Consider the following 14,489-nt stretch of genomic DNA (forward strand, 5'->3'; position numbering starts at 1 on the left):
ACTCAACTCGTTCCAGCAAACCCTGCCACTTGCCAACTTGAGGCCCAGTAGATAACCCTAAACAATGAGCAAGTAAAGAAACTGTTCCTATTTTGCCAACCATTGCTAAGGCTGATGATTTAAACAAGGCTTTTGCTTTGGTTAGGGTTGTTGGCACATCAGGCGGATTTAGCAGGACCCGGCTGAATGTTTCAAACTTCATACCAAAAAATAAGTGTAAGGAAATTCCCTACTTCTCCTATAAAAATCCAATAAAAATCATTCACTTCTATAAAAATCAAAGCATAAGCCCTAATTATTTTAGCCTGGAGGGCTAAATAGCAACCAAATTCTTAATTTTGCTAATTGTCCTTTTTCTGAGACAACAGTTTATTTTACCTCTAGTTCAAATATAGTTCATTAGACAGACAAGGTAAGTGCCCAACCCATTTATTGCCTCAGTCCTGTGTCTCTGAAGTACTGCCTTCCTTGGCCACCTAGGTCCTCGGTAAGGTCCACTCTCGGTCCACCTCCAACCTCCACCTCTGGACCCCAGCTCTGGCGTGTTGCTGCCCTCCCTTCCTCCAAGCCAGAGATGAGGTTGACGCCTCCTCTGCAGGACAGGCACATGGCAGTAGACAGAGAGAGCTTCCCTGAGAGCCTTGAGGCCTCATGGGCTATGCCAGACTGCACAGCCAGCTGAGGAGAAGCAGGGGAACAGCCAGTCCCAGGAGAGACTGAAGAGGCCAATCAGGCTCTTTTGACAAAGCTCATTCCGAGAACAGGATATGTGGGGGTGGGCAGCCCATCTGCTTGGGGTGTTTTCACCCACTCAGCCCTCATGGTTAAGGTGGCTGCCAAGCACAGCCAGTCTTCAGGGACTGCCAGCTCCCGGCAGTCTTTCCGTTACCAAGGATACCTGGCTCTTGGACAGAGGTGCACTTGCCCAAGGTCACGCCAGCATCCTGCTCCTACGTGCCACAGGTTTTCAGGCAGGTGAGGCGCTCCACCTGCCAGACACGTCGATACTGAGGGATGAAGGGATGGGGGAGGAGCATCCCTGCAGTCTCTCTGCACAGCCTCTCTTCTAGGTACTACGTCTGCGTTCTCTCACGGTTCCGCATCTCAGGTGGAGAGCGGTCTACGGCGAGCATCACGGGGACAAGTTGTCGGGTGAAACCCTGAGTCCAGACAAGGTTCTCAGTCACAGTTTCCCCCTTCCCTAATAAGGCCTTGAAAAGGCACAGCTGTGGCCAAGAACACTGCTTCTCAAACTTTAACACACACATGATTTACCTGAAGATTTTGTTAAAATGCAAATTCAGATTCGCAAGTCGGGGATTCCGCCTTTCTGATCAGCTCTAGGGTGATGCCGCCTGCTGCTGGCTCAGGGCCCACACTTAGAGTAGGTCCTGATCAGTGGCCCTAGATGAGCGCATCAGAATCACCTAGAGGGCTTACTGAAACAGACTGCTGGGCCTCACCCGCAAGAGATTCTGACGTGGCACGTTCCCGGGATGGGCCCTTGAACTTGCATTTCTAACAAGTTCTCAGGTAATGCTGATGCTGCTGACCTGGGACCACATTTGGAAGTCGTTGTCCTGGGGCACGTCATAGATATCAGCTGCTGTGATTTAACCATCAAGATGAAAAGCAGTGGTTCTCAGCCCTGGCTGCACAGTGGTATCACCTGAGGAGCTTTTGCCGATGCCCAAGTCCCATTCAGAGGTGTTAGATCACAGCATCTGGGCATTGTCATTTTAACAACAGTCCCCAGATAGACTATGATGTGAATGAAGGGGCTTCTTGGAGCTGTGTGGAGCGTGGGCTGCACCCTGTAAACAGGCCTGGCTCTCATAGGCAGCTGCAGCCTGTTCACAACAAATGAAAATTCAAGGAAAGATTATGCTGACCAAAGTAAATAGAATTTACTAGATTGTCTCTCCTCTGGTTAGAAGTGGAGTTCCAGGCTTCCCTGGTGGCGCAGTGGTTGAGAGTCCGCCTGCCGATGCAGGGGACACGGGTTCGTGCCCTGGCCCGGGAAGATCCCACATGCTGCGGAGTGGCTGGGCCCGTGAGCCATGGCCGCTGAGCCTGCGCGTCCGGAGCCTGTGCTCCGCAACGGGAGGGACCCCAACAGTGAGAGGCCCGCGTACCGCCAAAAAAAAAAAAAGAAGTGACGTCCCTTTGAATGCTGCTATGTCCTCTATCAGGTCATTAAGAGAAACACGTTACCCTAAAGTCAAGCCTGCCTGACAATCTCATGATTTAAATATCCTTCACAATCAGCAGGGACATGGACAGACCATGTTTTAAAGAGTTGATGGCTTGAGGCCCTATCTGCTTCTTCCTGGAGGACCCGGGTGGGTGGCAGTGTGGAGACCTGGGTTCCGGCACTTCACTGGTGTGAGTCCAGATCAGTGACTTCCTCTTTCTGGACTAGTTGGACGAGGGGACAGCTATGGCTCTCTCCGGTTCTAACATCAAAGGCTGTTCTAGAAAGTGGCAGGTGTAACATTAAGTGTTCGTTGTCTTGTTGGATAAACAGTGAATAGGGCTTCCCTGGTGGCGCAGTGGTCGGGAGTCCGCCTGCCGATGCAGGGGACACGGGTTCGTGCCCTGGTCCAGGAGGATCCCGCATGCCGCAGAGCGGCTGGGCCCGTGAGACATGGCCGCTGAGCCTGCGCGTACGGAGCCTGTGCTCCGCAATGGGAGAGGCCACAGCAGTGAGAGGCCTGCATACCACAAAAAAAAAAAACAGTGAATAAATCCTGAGCAGGAAAAGAAGTCAAGCCTGGGTAACTTGGCCATGTGTTTTTTGAGAAGTTATAAAATTTATATGACCTCGCCATAAACTTTATCAGTACTTCTTACACTCAAGCACAGACAGCTTTAAGAAAAATGAGGACAGAGAGGCCTGGACTGGAATGAGGAGCCGGCTCTGGCGGTGGAGGACAGGGCAGGAGAGTGTGTGCAGGGCACAGGGGTGGGACAGCAGCATCCGTACGTACATCTGAATACAATTCACAAGGATGCCTGACGGCCTTTGCAGCCCACCTGGTTTATCTCTCCAGACCACCATGTTTTTGGATCTGTGCTAATTTCCATCATTGGTTTTTCCCCTTCTCCCCACAGCACCAGGAGAACCTGGCCCTATTCCTATTTTTATCATAGCCTAACCGGGCAACCTCAGACAAACAGTTTCAGCTCTCATGCTTCCATTTCTTTTTCATTAACATGGGGTCAAAAACCTCTGTTCCTTGTACCTGTGGGAAGAGAATGAGTGAGTGGAGCGGAAGGGCTTGTTGGAGTCAAGCTGCTGTCCTTGTCTTCATCATCTCCCCTCCAGAAGCAGGAGCACGGGACAGGTCGCCTACCTGAGGCCTGGACCTCCATGATGTACTGGTGCAGATCCTGGCCCTGCTGGATGACCTCGAAGGTCATGTTGTTCATGGCTAGCTTCCGCTCCGTGTGGCGCTGCAGCCGCTGCTCCGCCAGCGTCAGATCCTCCGTGTTGAAGTCATTCATCTGCCGAAGCAAGTCCTCATTCCAGGCATCTAGCTCTGCCGTCACCTGTGAGGGGACCACCATCAGTGCAGGCTCACTGGTCCACAAGAGCCTTACTAACTCACCCAAGCTTCACATCTGTCTCTACTTTGCATCTCTTTTTTGACCCCTAGACTACGTTTAAGCAATGGTGCCATGCACCCACGTATGCATGCCTTTAAAAGTGTTCTCCCGGTGTTTCAATGTCTACAGCAGTAGCAAACACTTACATGATGGATTATGGTTTAGAAAGGTTTTCACACTCCATCTCATCCTCCTCCCACAGTAACCTGGAGAGGCAGGCAGGGTGGACATCCCAGGTCCATCTCACAGAAGAGAAGCTGACGCTCCCTCACACAGATGGAATGCTTTGCCCAGAGTTCACCCTGCTCATGAGGGGCATGACCTGAGGACAACACTCAGTTCTTCTCCTGACTGCAAAGACTTTGTCCACCATACCACAGCCATTGTTGTAAAGATCTCAGCATTGGAGAGGGCCTCAGAAATTAAGTACTGAGTCTAACTCTTTTCAAGAACCAGAAACAGAGGGCTGGAGAATCCCAGTAAATGGCCCGAGGTTACATAATTGGTTAGACCCCAAACCCAGGGGCCCTGATCTGGTTCCCATGTTCTGTTGTACAGTATTCTCTCTGCTACAATGGCTGATACCAGGAAGCGGTAACAAAACGAGGTATAAATGTATAACTTAACTCTAGAAATCCAAGCAGATTAAACTCTATTGAGGCATGAATGAGTCTAATGAAGACGGAACATGTAGTGAAGGAAAACCTTGCCCTAATATGACTTTGCTAATTGGTTATTGCTCTACACCTTCACTTCCGTGATGTGCCCTCATTTACTCGCAAATAGAGACTGAATCCTATTCTTCCTTTACTATCGTTGCTATCATCCACATAGTAAGAACTCAGAAGTATTGAATTGGATAACAGTTCCACCTGATATGTGAATCAAATAAAACCTTTTCTAAAACGGTTTTCAGGTCTGTTATCACATGCTAGCCCTGTGGCAGCCCTGTGACGGCAATGGCACAGGTGCTGTCACCCTCTTTTCTGGGAAGAGGCAATGGAAGCCTCACCCCAGATCACACAGTTGCAGTATGGCCCAGGCAGCCTAAGCACACGGCCCAGAGCCCAGCTTAGTGATTTTCAGCATGCTGGGTCTCATCCCAGCTGACATGTGGCATAACCTTCCCAGTTACCAAACACTGCTGTCCAGGAGCATCAGGGGACAAAGAGAAGGAAAGATGCAGCTGAGAGATGGTGATGTTCCATGCTGTGCTGGGGCCATAAAGGCTGGGACGGGAAAGGCAAGCAGTCCCTTGTGAGGGGCTGCCATCCCGGGCACAGGATTCCACTCTTTGTCTAGCAGTAAGACTTTCCTCCACTGAAAGTACACTTTCTCTCTTTGAAGCAGAAATGGGGAACTGTAAAAATATTACCTTCACTGTCATGGGTTCTCACCTCATGCTGCCACCTCTTTGCAGGTCAACTAAGGGATCCACTGAGCTCAGCCCGAAAACCTAGTATCTACTTACTGTGGGGAGCCCTTGGGGATCCGGGAACCAGCAGGTTGGTAGGCAAACAGGTTTTTGTTATATCCTGTCTTTTTTAGATTTTTTTTGATGTGGACCATTTTTAAAGTCTTTATTGAATTTGTTACATTATTGCTTCTGTTTTCTGTTTTGGTTTTTTGGCCGCGAGGCATGTGGGATCTTAGCTCCCCAACCAGGGATCGAACCCACACCCCCTGCATTGGAAGGCAAGGTCTTAACCACTGGACAGCCAGGGAAGTCCCTATGTCCCATCTTTGAAAAGCACTTCATTCTCTAACTAGAGAAAGGAGTTAAACTGAGAAAAATAAGAGAGATAACTTATAATAAGAGATAATTTATAGAATGAATAGGCCTTTGTAGACTCGGCCTATAGCTATGTTTTTCCTTCCTGTATTTAAAAAAATTGAAGTATAATTTACATATAATAAGATATATAAATTTTAAGCATTCAGTTCTATGAGTTTTGACAAGTTTAGTTACTGGTGTAGCCATCAGCAAAAACAAAATATAGGACCCTTCCATCACCCTAGGGAGTCATCCTTTCCAGTCAGTTCCTGTCCCTGCCCCACTTCAGGTACCATTTTCTGATTTCTATCCTCACAGATTCTTAGATTCCATACAAATGAAATCAAACAGTATGGACTCTTTCATGTCTAGCTTCTGTGTTCAACACACTGTATTTAAGATTTACCTGTATTGTATCAGTTCATTCCTTGCTACTGCTGAGTTCCATGGTATAGAGATACCGTGATTTGTATATCTATCCTCTAGTTGGTGAACCCCTGGGTTGTTTTCAGTGTTTGGCTATTATGAATAAGGCTGATGTGAAAGTTCTTGCACAAGTCTTACTGTGGACACTGGTTTTCATTTCTCTTGAGGGTCACTTAGGAGTGCAATTGTAGGGTCATAGGGTAAGTGTACGTTTAACATTCCCAAGAGGAATTTCGCATTCCCTGTGAAAGTTCCAGTTGCTCACCATCATTTCGTATTATCAGTCTATTTAATTTTTGCCAAGCTAGTGGGTGTGAAGTGATATCTTATTATGGTTTGAGGTTGTATTTCGCTGATGACTCATGGTGGTGAGCACATTTTCATATGCTTATTGACCGTTGGTATCTACTTTTAGAAAGTGTTGAGTTTTTTGCTCATTTTTCAAAAGCTAGGTTATCTTTTGACTATAGATTTGTAAGAGTTCTTAATATATGCTGGATATAAGTCATTTATCAGGTAATATATGGAAAATAGACCAAACAAAATTTTTAGTCCATTTCCCTGTCTACAAGCTTAAGGAAAATAAAAATAAGAAAACAAGCACGAAAGGAAGAGTCTGCCTTTTCTTAAACTTTAGTTTTTGTTTTGTTTTCATGAAACTGAGTCTATGAAGAAGCTGTTTGCTGCAGGAAGATCCCAGAGGGGTCCCAAGGCCTGAGTCTGTGGAGCAGAAAGGCAAGTGTTGAGGGTCCTGGTTAGGGCAGAGCAAAGGTGAGGTGCTTTGGTTGGGGAGAGTGAGGCTCAGAGGTCTGGTATCTTGGCAATCTGAATCTAAAGCAAATGTTAAGTATGCCCAGGATTCTGTATCTTGTGTTTCTATATTCCTGCCTTCCTCTCCTCCACCCGTACCTCCCAATACCATTGAGCTGAAGGACCCAAGTCTGTCATGAAGCCTGAAGAATGAGAATTTCAAGGAGCTTCTCAATGCAACAGCCTGCCTTCCAAGTCTCGCTCCCTGGGTCTACACACAGTCATGTCTGACTCTCTTCCCAAATCCCCAAGAACTGATGCCAAGAGCCTTGAAATAATCTGATTTATGAATTTCGAATGTTGGCTGGAGTTTAAATATTTTCTTTCCTGAGTATTTTCTGTTTCCTCAAGGAATATTCTGTCATTGGCTTCCCTCTCTCCACCTTCTTTCTGGGGCACAAGGTTGGCATTAGAGCAGGGGCTCTTTTTTTTTTTTTTAAAGAAAAAAATTAGTTTTCAAACCTGAAGCTTGCTTTACAGCTAATGAACAAACCTAGCTTTCTGGTCCCATCTCATGCTCTTCTGTTATGTGAACCAGGCATCTGGTTTATTCCCTGATCTTGAGAAGTAGCTCTGCCCTCTCCAATCACCTTCTCTCGTCCAGCAGCCCTGAGACATCCTTGTCCCTCCTCCCAGTCTGCTCAAGTCCTCACTGCCCTTCAAAGTCACCCCTCTGTCATGAAGAGCTTCATGACAACCCCCAGAACCTGATGTTTTTCTCCGGCTTATCTCATAACATGGGACATGGGCTAATTTGCTAATACACAGACAAAGCCATGAAAAGAAAAACCTGTCTGGGGATTGATCTGGTGATCTAACTCCATTTGGAAAAGAAACCTGGAAGAATTTGTACTAGGCAGAAACTAGGGCCTGAACCAAATGAGTGAAAGATGGAATAGAAAGTACCCACAGGGCATTCAGCTTTCAATCCACCTATTTTGCTTTCTCCTTCCACTCCATTAGCTCCATCTCGGCTCCTGGCTCACTCAGCTCCTCTCTGGGCTCCAGTGGCCTCTCTCTGCCTCACTCTTCTGAATTAATTGGCATGTGAGGATATGAGAGGTACATTGGCAGTGTTTCTATTCTAACAATTATCTACTCTAGAGCCACAGCCATAAGGAAAATCCGAGAAGGAGGTGAACAGGAATTTAGAAAGGATAAGAGGCAGTGGGAAATGGGAAGACACTTCAAAAAGCTTTCCTACCAGATGAGGTTCACTGAACCCAGTATTCTGCGGTCAAAAACTGACCCAAGGGACTTGGTTTAGCAGTAGCCTTGGGCTCTGTTCTCAGAAAACCCTCTTCACTGGCTCCTCCCATTTTCTGGGTCCTTCCCAGGAGTTATGTGTAGAGAATGCTTTCTCCACTCACCCCCAAGTGTACCTGCCTGAAACAGAACTCACCTGTCCCTCTCTTCCCACTTCCTACGGTCTATTCCCATCACCTTAGCTCTTTATTATCAGCTGCAAAGTTGGTAATTTCACTGTGTAGTCCTTTTCTTCTGATCATTTTTAGATGCTGGTGATCACGATGAAGATGATGACCATGGTTAAAAGAAGATTCTACCCTGAATGGTGCATTTATTATGGGATAGACAGTGTTAAGCATTTGATTTTTTTTTATTTCATCCTCATAGCAACTCTAGGAGGAAACGAAGGCACACAGAAGTCAGATCATTTGCCTCATGGTCTCAGAGCTGGTGGTGGCAGAGCTCAGCATTCAACTACAAAGTCCAGGGCTCTTAACCACGGTGTCATATCAACAGAGCTGGTCCAAGAACTAACTTCAGGGGATAGCTTTCTTTTTATTTTTATCACTTCAGAGAAGTGCCTGTTTAACCTTTCTCCTGTTTTCTTCTTTAAAAAACCCCCACAAACTCCTGATAACTCCATTTTCTTCACTTCACATGAACCTTTGAAATTAATCATGTGCTTCGAACAGATCAATAAACTGTGTGTTTGTGGCCTTATATAATGCCAGGAATAATTTACCCATTCAAAAAAAACCGCATAGCTTTCCCCCAGTAGGATATTTTTGTTGAAGAGGTGGTAAATTGAAAAAATTTGGTGCTTTGTGACCACCTAGAGGGGTGGGATAGGGAGGATGGGAGACACAAGAGGGAGGAGATATGGGGATGTGTGTATACATATAGCTGATTCACTTTTTTATACAGCAGAAACTAACACACCATTGTAAAGCAATTATACTCCAATAAAGACGTTAAAAAAAATTGACACTGAGTATACTCAGTATAAAGGTCACGTTAACCTATCTAGAATTCTCTGGTTTCCCAAGGGCCTTTGCCATGAACAGGGGACACATCTGCAATCCGGCATTGGGGTGTGAACACTGGGACAAACGCTGTGGCAAAGAGAAGTGTAACCTGCCCTCTGCATGGGCATGTTCTCTGTATGGCAAGCGCAAATGCCTGTGGCTCTCACAGCAGTTACGTGAACACTCAGGGATCACCTAACAGGACTGGGTAACAAATTCAGAGAGAAACAATGGGGGAGAATAAGATGGAATGTTTGCTTAAAATCTGGATGCAAATACATATACATATGTATATGTATGGACAGCATATTAGTATCAGGTTGGCCAAAAGATTCGTTCGAGTTCTTCCATAACATCTTACGGAAGAACCCGAACAAACTTTTGGCCAACCCAATATATATTATTTAGGTATTTTATTAATAATAACAATGCTGACTACAATGTATTAAAGTATTTATTAAGTGCTAGGCACTTTGCTAAAAATGTTCTATGTGTTAACTCATTAAATCCTTAATAACCCTATGGGGACTGGGAATTATTATTCTCATACCTATTTCTCAGAGGAGGAAACCAAATGAGTAACTTGTCTAAAAATCACACAATTAGTACAGCTGGTGAAACAGGTTTCAAAGCCAGGCACTCTAACTCAAAATACTGCATACTCAACGACTGCACTACACTGCCTCTCAGCAAAGGGTGTGTGTGTCTGTGCGGATCAACGCTGCATATGTTATGTACATTAAGGTCCAGTCCCATTCCGACTAACAGTGGCGAGGAAGGATCCAAGGCATTTCATTGTGGTAAGATGCTCTGAAATACATGAGCTGTCAATTGCAAATGAACATCTTTCTGTTCTAAATATAAGGTCATTATTTGTATTAAAACGAGAAGAGCGAAAGTTAAATATTCTCCGCTGACCTACAAGTGCTGGCTGATAGGGAAAGACATATTGCAGCTGAAGAGACAGTCTCACTGCACGGGAAGGGCTATTTTATCTATAATGGGTATGTACATTGATGTGCATTACCACTGTGAAACTAAAATAAACTAAATTACCATAGTCATTTGTTCTTCTTGTCTAGTCTAGTGGTTTTTTTTTCTGTTAATCAATTTATAAAATGATGAGGATTAGTGAATTCTAATACAGATTATTTTAAAAGTGTATCATAGAATTTCCCTCTGTTTTAGAAATATATATAACCTGTCTAAAGAGTTAAAATATTTCTTTATGTAGCTATAAGAAAACTTTTGAGGATACTGCAAGAGTTTTCTGGAAAAGCAGAAGGACTTAGCAGTAAAGATATCCACTCGGTTGATTTTTGGCAAAAAAATGTAAGGACATATTGCAACACTGTAACTGATGAGTTCCAATGTTTGGTCACCTAATTTCTATTCCAATTGGATAACCTGGATAATGCAACACAATTTTTATGACCAAGTTCATGTTCTTTTTTTCATTATCATCATGATTAAAACTGAGATCTTTTATAATCATGACTGATCTTGAGTCTTTATATCTTTGCCTCTTAATCAGTTTGAGACTTGTAGGACTCTATTCTGTTTTCAAAAAAATCTCTCCTCTGTTGAAGAGCTCCTCTGATGTATACTGTTCACCGATTCTAAAGCTTATCAATGCTTGAGTGTCAGAATGGGTTTTCTCCCATGAAAGCTAAACACCCAGTGCTGGAGCTTACATCGTTTCCTTCTACGGAGTTCCCTGTTATCTTTACCAGAAAGGAGAAGCAGCATTTGAACCTTGATAATGTCACCTGACTTCAGGTCCACAGCCCCTTACCCACCCCATTACAGAATGATCTGAAAGCTTCCATCAGGGATCTTTGATAATTTGCCAAAAACAAGTGACATGCTGCAATACTAAAGCTGTGTAAATAATCCTTTTTTTTTCAAAGGAAGATGTTAGGGGAAACTCCCAATGATCCTGAAACCAATTTGACAAAAGTCTAGAAGAAACTATCAAATAAATATTTTGTGAGAATTTTGGTTTACTGTATTGTATTTATTCTGCATTTCCTTTGCAAATGACTTGGGGTACATTTAGAAAATGCTGTAGGAATCCCAAGGGAACCCACAAAAAATTGATCTCAAACATCTCATTTTCTTTCTCGATATAGTTACTAAGTTGGTGCATTTAAGGCATGTTACAAACATGGAGAACAGCAAGGCTTTGCAGAGTCTCACACTGTATCTATGGAGGAAAGGGCTATGAAATCGGACTAGAAGATGATGTGGCCCTTTGAAGGAATGACTGTGCAGGCTGACGGCTGTGTCACCGAAGGAAAACTTCCAGTGAAGCACTGCAGAGCCCTGCCTGACCTGGTCAATATTTCAAATTGTTGAAATACTGATAGAAATAATAAATTAAATTTATTTTGATAGGCTGAAGAACTGGGCCTAAAAAAAAAAAAAAAAGTAAAATTTGAGAGGAAAAATACATTAAAAGCTTTCATTTAAGTTAAAAAAAAAAAAAAGTCAGTGTATTGGAAGCACGTATCTTGAAAAGACAACCAGGGGCTTTTAAGGGAGCACAAGCCTCAACAAGGCAGAAAAGGCCCCTATCTCCTGGGCTGTGATGGGAGAGCGCCAGGGTCCTGGACACATAGCTCCCAAGGGGTGTGTGTAAGCCAGCTGTGGCTAACTACAGTCCAGTCAGCAGGGGGCAACCAGGAGAGGCACAATGTGTACCCAGAAAGCAGCGAGTACATCAGAGCTATGTCCCACAGAAAAGGGCTGACAATAAAGAGAAGTAGTTATCGAAGTTTTAGAGTCAGAGGGGACTGCAGAAATAACTTACACAATCTCAACATTTTTCAGATAAAGGAAAAGAGGTCTGTGATGAACATCTTCAAATATTAATTATTAAGGCTGCCAAATAAAAGGAAGCAGATTTGTTCTGTTTTTCAGAGAACAGAACCAGGACCAAAGGGTAGAAGGGTGGAGATCTTGGTTCAACACACTAATGAGATCCTGAGCTCCCTCCTCTCCCCAACCCTGCTTCTGGGCTCTGGAGATATTCTGGTAGAGGCTAGATGGCATCCTTCAGAGATGCCAAATCCTAGCCACCAACTTTTACCTGTCCTCCAGGTGTCATCTCATTGGGCAACCTTCCAAGGGCAGCCTGAGAAAGCTAAGCATTCCTGTCTCAGTGTTCTCATCAAGCTGTAAACTTCTCTCTGTCATAGAATGATCACATTACAGGATGGTTCTATTTCTATGGTTCTCCCCAACTAGCCCGCTGATGGCAGGGATTGTTTTATCCTCAATGCCCAACACAATTTTTGGTGCATAGTAGGTGCTCACTAAATGTTTATCAAGTTGTATTGACAGTAGGTGCTCACTAAATGTTTATCAAGTATAAAATGTGAAAGGCCTCTGCATACAACCAATTACAGAGTTGAGACCACCAGTGCAAATTACAATCAGCTTTCTCTCCTCTAGGCAGAATTTTCCTCTTTGAAGGCCATTTTCCTCAGCCTCAGCCTGGCCCCAACTTGTCCTAATGTGAACCCCATGGATTTATAGTTTGCTATTCCATTCCTTACCTGGTTAATGATGCAGATTAATTTTCAGGTACATTGAGAAAACTTTGGTTTTAATTATAGAGTCAGAAATTTAAAAGAAAAATCATTAACCGTGGCCTATTTTTTAGTCCCTTGTATAGAGTATCTTTCTTGGTGTCATTCCTAGTACTCTCCAACATGGGTATGCCCACCCCAGGGGATACCCAAGATTATCCATTGATAACAGAGAGAAATATTCTCTGTATATAAATAAGCATATGTATGTGCATATATATTATATGCACACATATTTGATCAAACCAATAAAAAATGATACGACGTTTCCCCGGACTTTCATAGGGTACTGACACCGGAGTCTCACTCAGAACACATGGCAGGTGATGTGGTGGGCAGGGCACCTCAGGGATGGTGGAAGGACCACAATGCAGAGGGGCGGACCAGCTCATTTGTTCAGTTGCTTTCAGCATATTTCAAATTATTGCTGTTTTCATGTGCCCAGTTAAATGGACTTATCTATTATCTAGTTTTAACTAAACTACCCTTCACAAAAAGACGTGGCTTAACACGGTTCCTCAAAGAAACTACAGTTTGAAGATAATACTAAACATGAAAGCACAAGAAAACTTTGAACTCTTTGGCAGCCACGTGATGGGGCAAAGAAACAATGACAATCTAATTAGGTCTGTCAAGAAACCAGAAGCAAAAAATAATTGAAAATTATCAAGAAGACTGTTTGAAATATGGCACTACAACTTCTAATGAAAGAGTCAAACGTCACCCTAAAGGCACAGTGAATTTTGAGCTTATCAGTGATAGTATAACACATATCTAATTAATAAATTAATATGGATGCATATATAGGGGGTTGCAAGTTCAAAAATATTTTATTGAGAGAGTGGCTAATCTAAAGAGTTTGGAGACCACTGTCCTGTCCCTGCTTCTAAAAATATTTTATTTCTTTCTGATTAATTGTAGAAAAGGTGAAATGCACGCAGTTCTCAAAAACAAGAAGAAATTATCCATATTCTTACCACCACAAAATAAACATTATTTGCATTTGGTGAAGTGCCTCTTCCATTACAACTGTTTCCTATAACTCATCTTTCATAGGATGCTGAACTTACAGGGAAAAAACTTTAAAAGAGCATCACGTTCCCCTATGGGTCACTTCATCTAGTCTCCAGGGAGTCTAAGAAGGAGTGTCAGGAATGCAGCTGCAGTCCTGGTTTCTGAACATTTGCCTAATACATCTGGGATAAGTTTCACTCTCAGTGGGCGTACCTCCTGACCCCATCCCAGGTATACTCTGGAAGCCATATAATTAAGTAAAACGAGACTGGTGCCGCAACTCGTGTGTTACCTTAATTTTAAAATTAATTAGCCCGTGCCAGCCATCAGTGACATGGTTAAGGAGTCACACTTAGATTACCCAAATGTCAGGGGAGCAGGTCAGCTCTGGTTTTCAGTAATCCCTAGGAATTCCGAGTATGCCCATCAAATGCCTTCCTTTAGGAAAGGAAACCATAGCTGTAGGTCCTGCAGTGACAGCCTCTGCCCTGGCTTATATCAGCTCCAGCGTGGCTCTCATTACAGAAACCACCCTCAGTTTCACACTCTGAATCTTCTCTAGAAGTTTGCCCTTCATCCTCATAGTGAAACCCTAGCTGGTATTTGAAATAATCTCATCACCCTCAAAAATAACTTCTGACGATCTGACTTGAAGGAGAAATTTTCCATAGGTTTGGCAGGATTTCCATTTCTGTCTAAGATGAAACGCAGCATTTCCCTAAGTTTGGGCCACACCCGAAATGGGGAACAAGACGCCCTCTAAAAGCTGGGTGCGGAACTAAATTTTTCTCACCCTCATTTTTAACTCCCTCATTTGGTCTGTTTATTATGTTTATCTCCCTCATTTTATTAGACCCTCATACTACTTCCCTACTTCTCTGGTTTGCTGCATACCAAGCTGTCCAAGTTGTTGTCAGGGTGGGCGGGGAAACATTTATACAAACAGAGGCTGAGAAACGCAAATCCTACAATTTAAATATCAAACTCTTC

The 14,489-nt window shown here is 43.8% G+C and overlaps 1 protein-coding gene across 10 annotated transcripts in view; it reads right to left on the reverse strand.

Moving 5' to 3' along the window:
- LOC116752734 (kalirin) overlaps positions 1-14,489 on the reverse strand; it is a 531,375-nt gene that overhangs the window by 165,833 nt on the left and 351,053 nt on the right. For all 10 annotated transcript variants that reach the window (XM_032629477.1, XM_032629484.1, XM_032629482.1 and 7 more), the window contains exon 14: positions 3,357-3,552. In XM_032629477.1, coding sequence (XP_032485368.1) covers positions 3,357-3,552 — 196 coding nt within the window. The remainder of the gene's footprint in view (positions 1-3,356; positions 3,553-14,489) is intronic.

Source organism: Phocoena sinus, chromosome 4 (genome assembly GCF_008692025.1).
Source record: "Phocoena sinus isolate mPhoSin1 chromosome 4, mPhoSin1.pri, whole genome shotgun sequence".
Taxonomy (NCBI): domain Eukaryota; kingdom Metazoa; phylum Chordata; class Mammalia; order Artiodactyla; family Phocoenidae; genus Phocoena; species Phocoena sinus.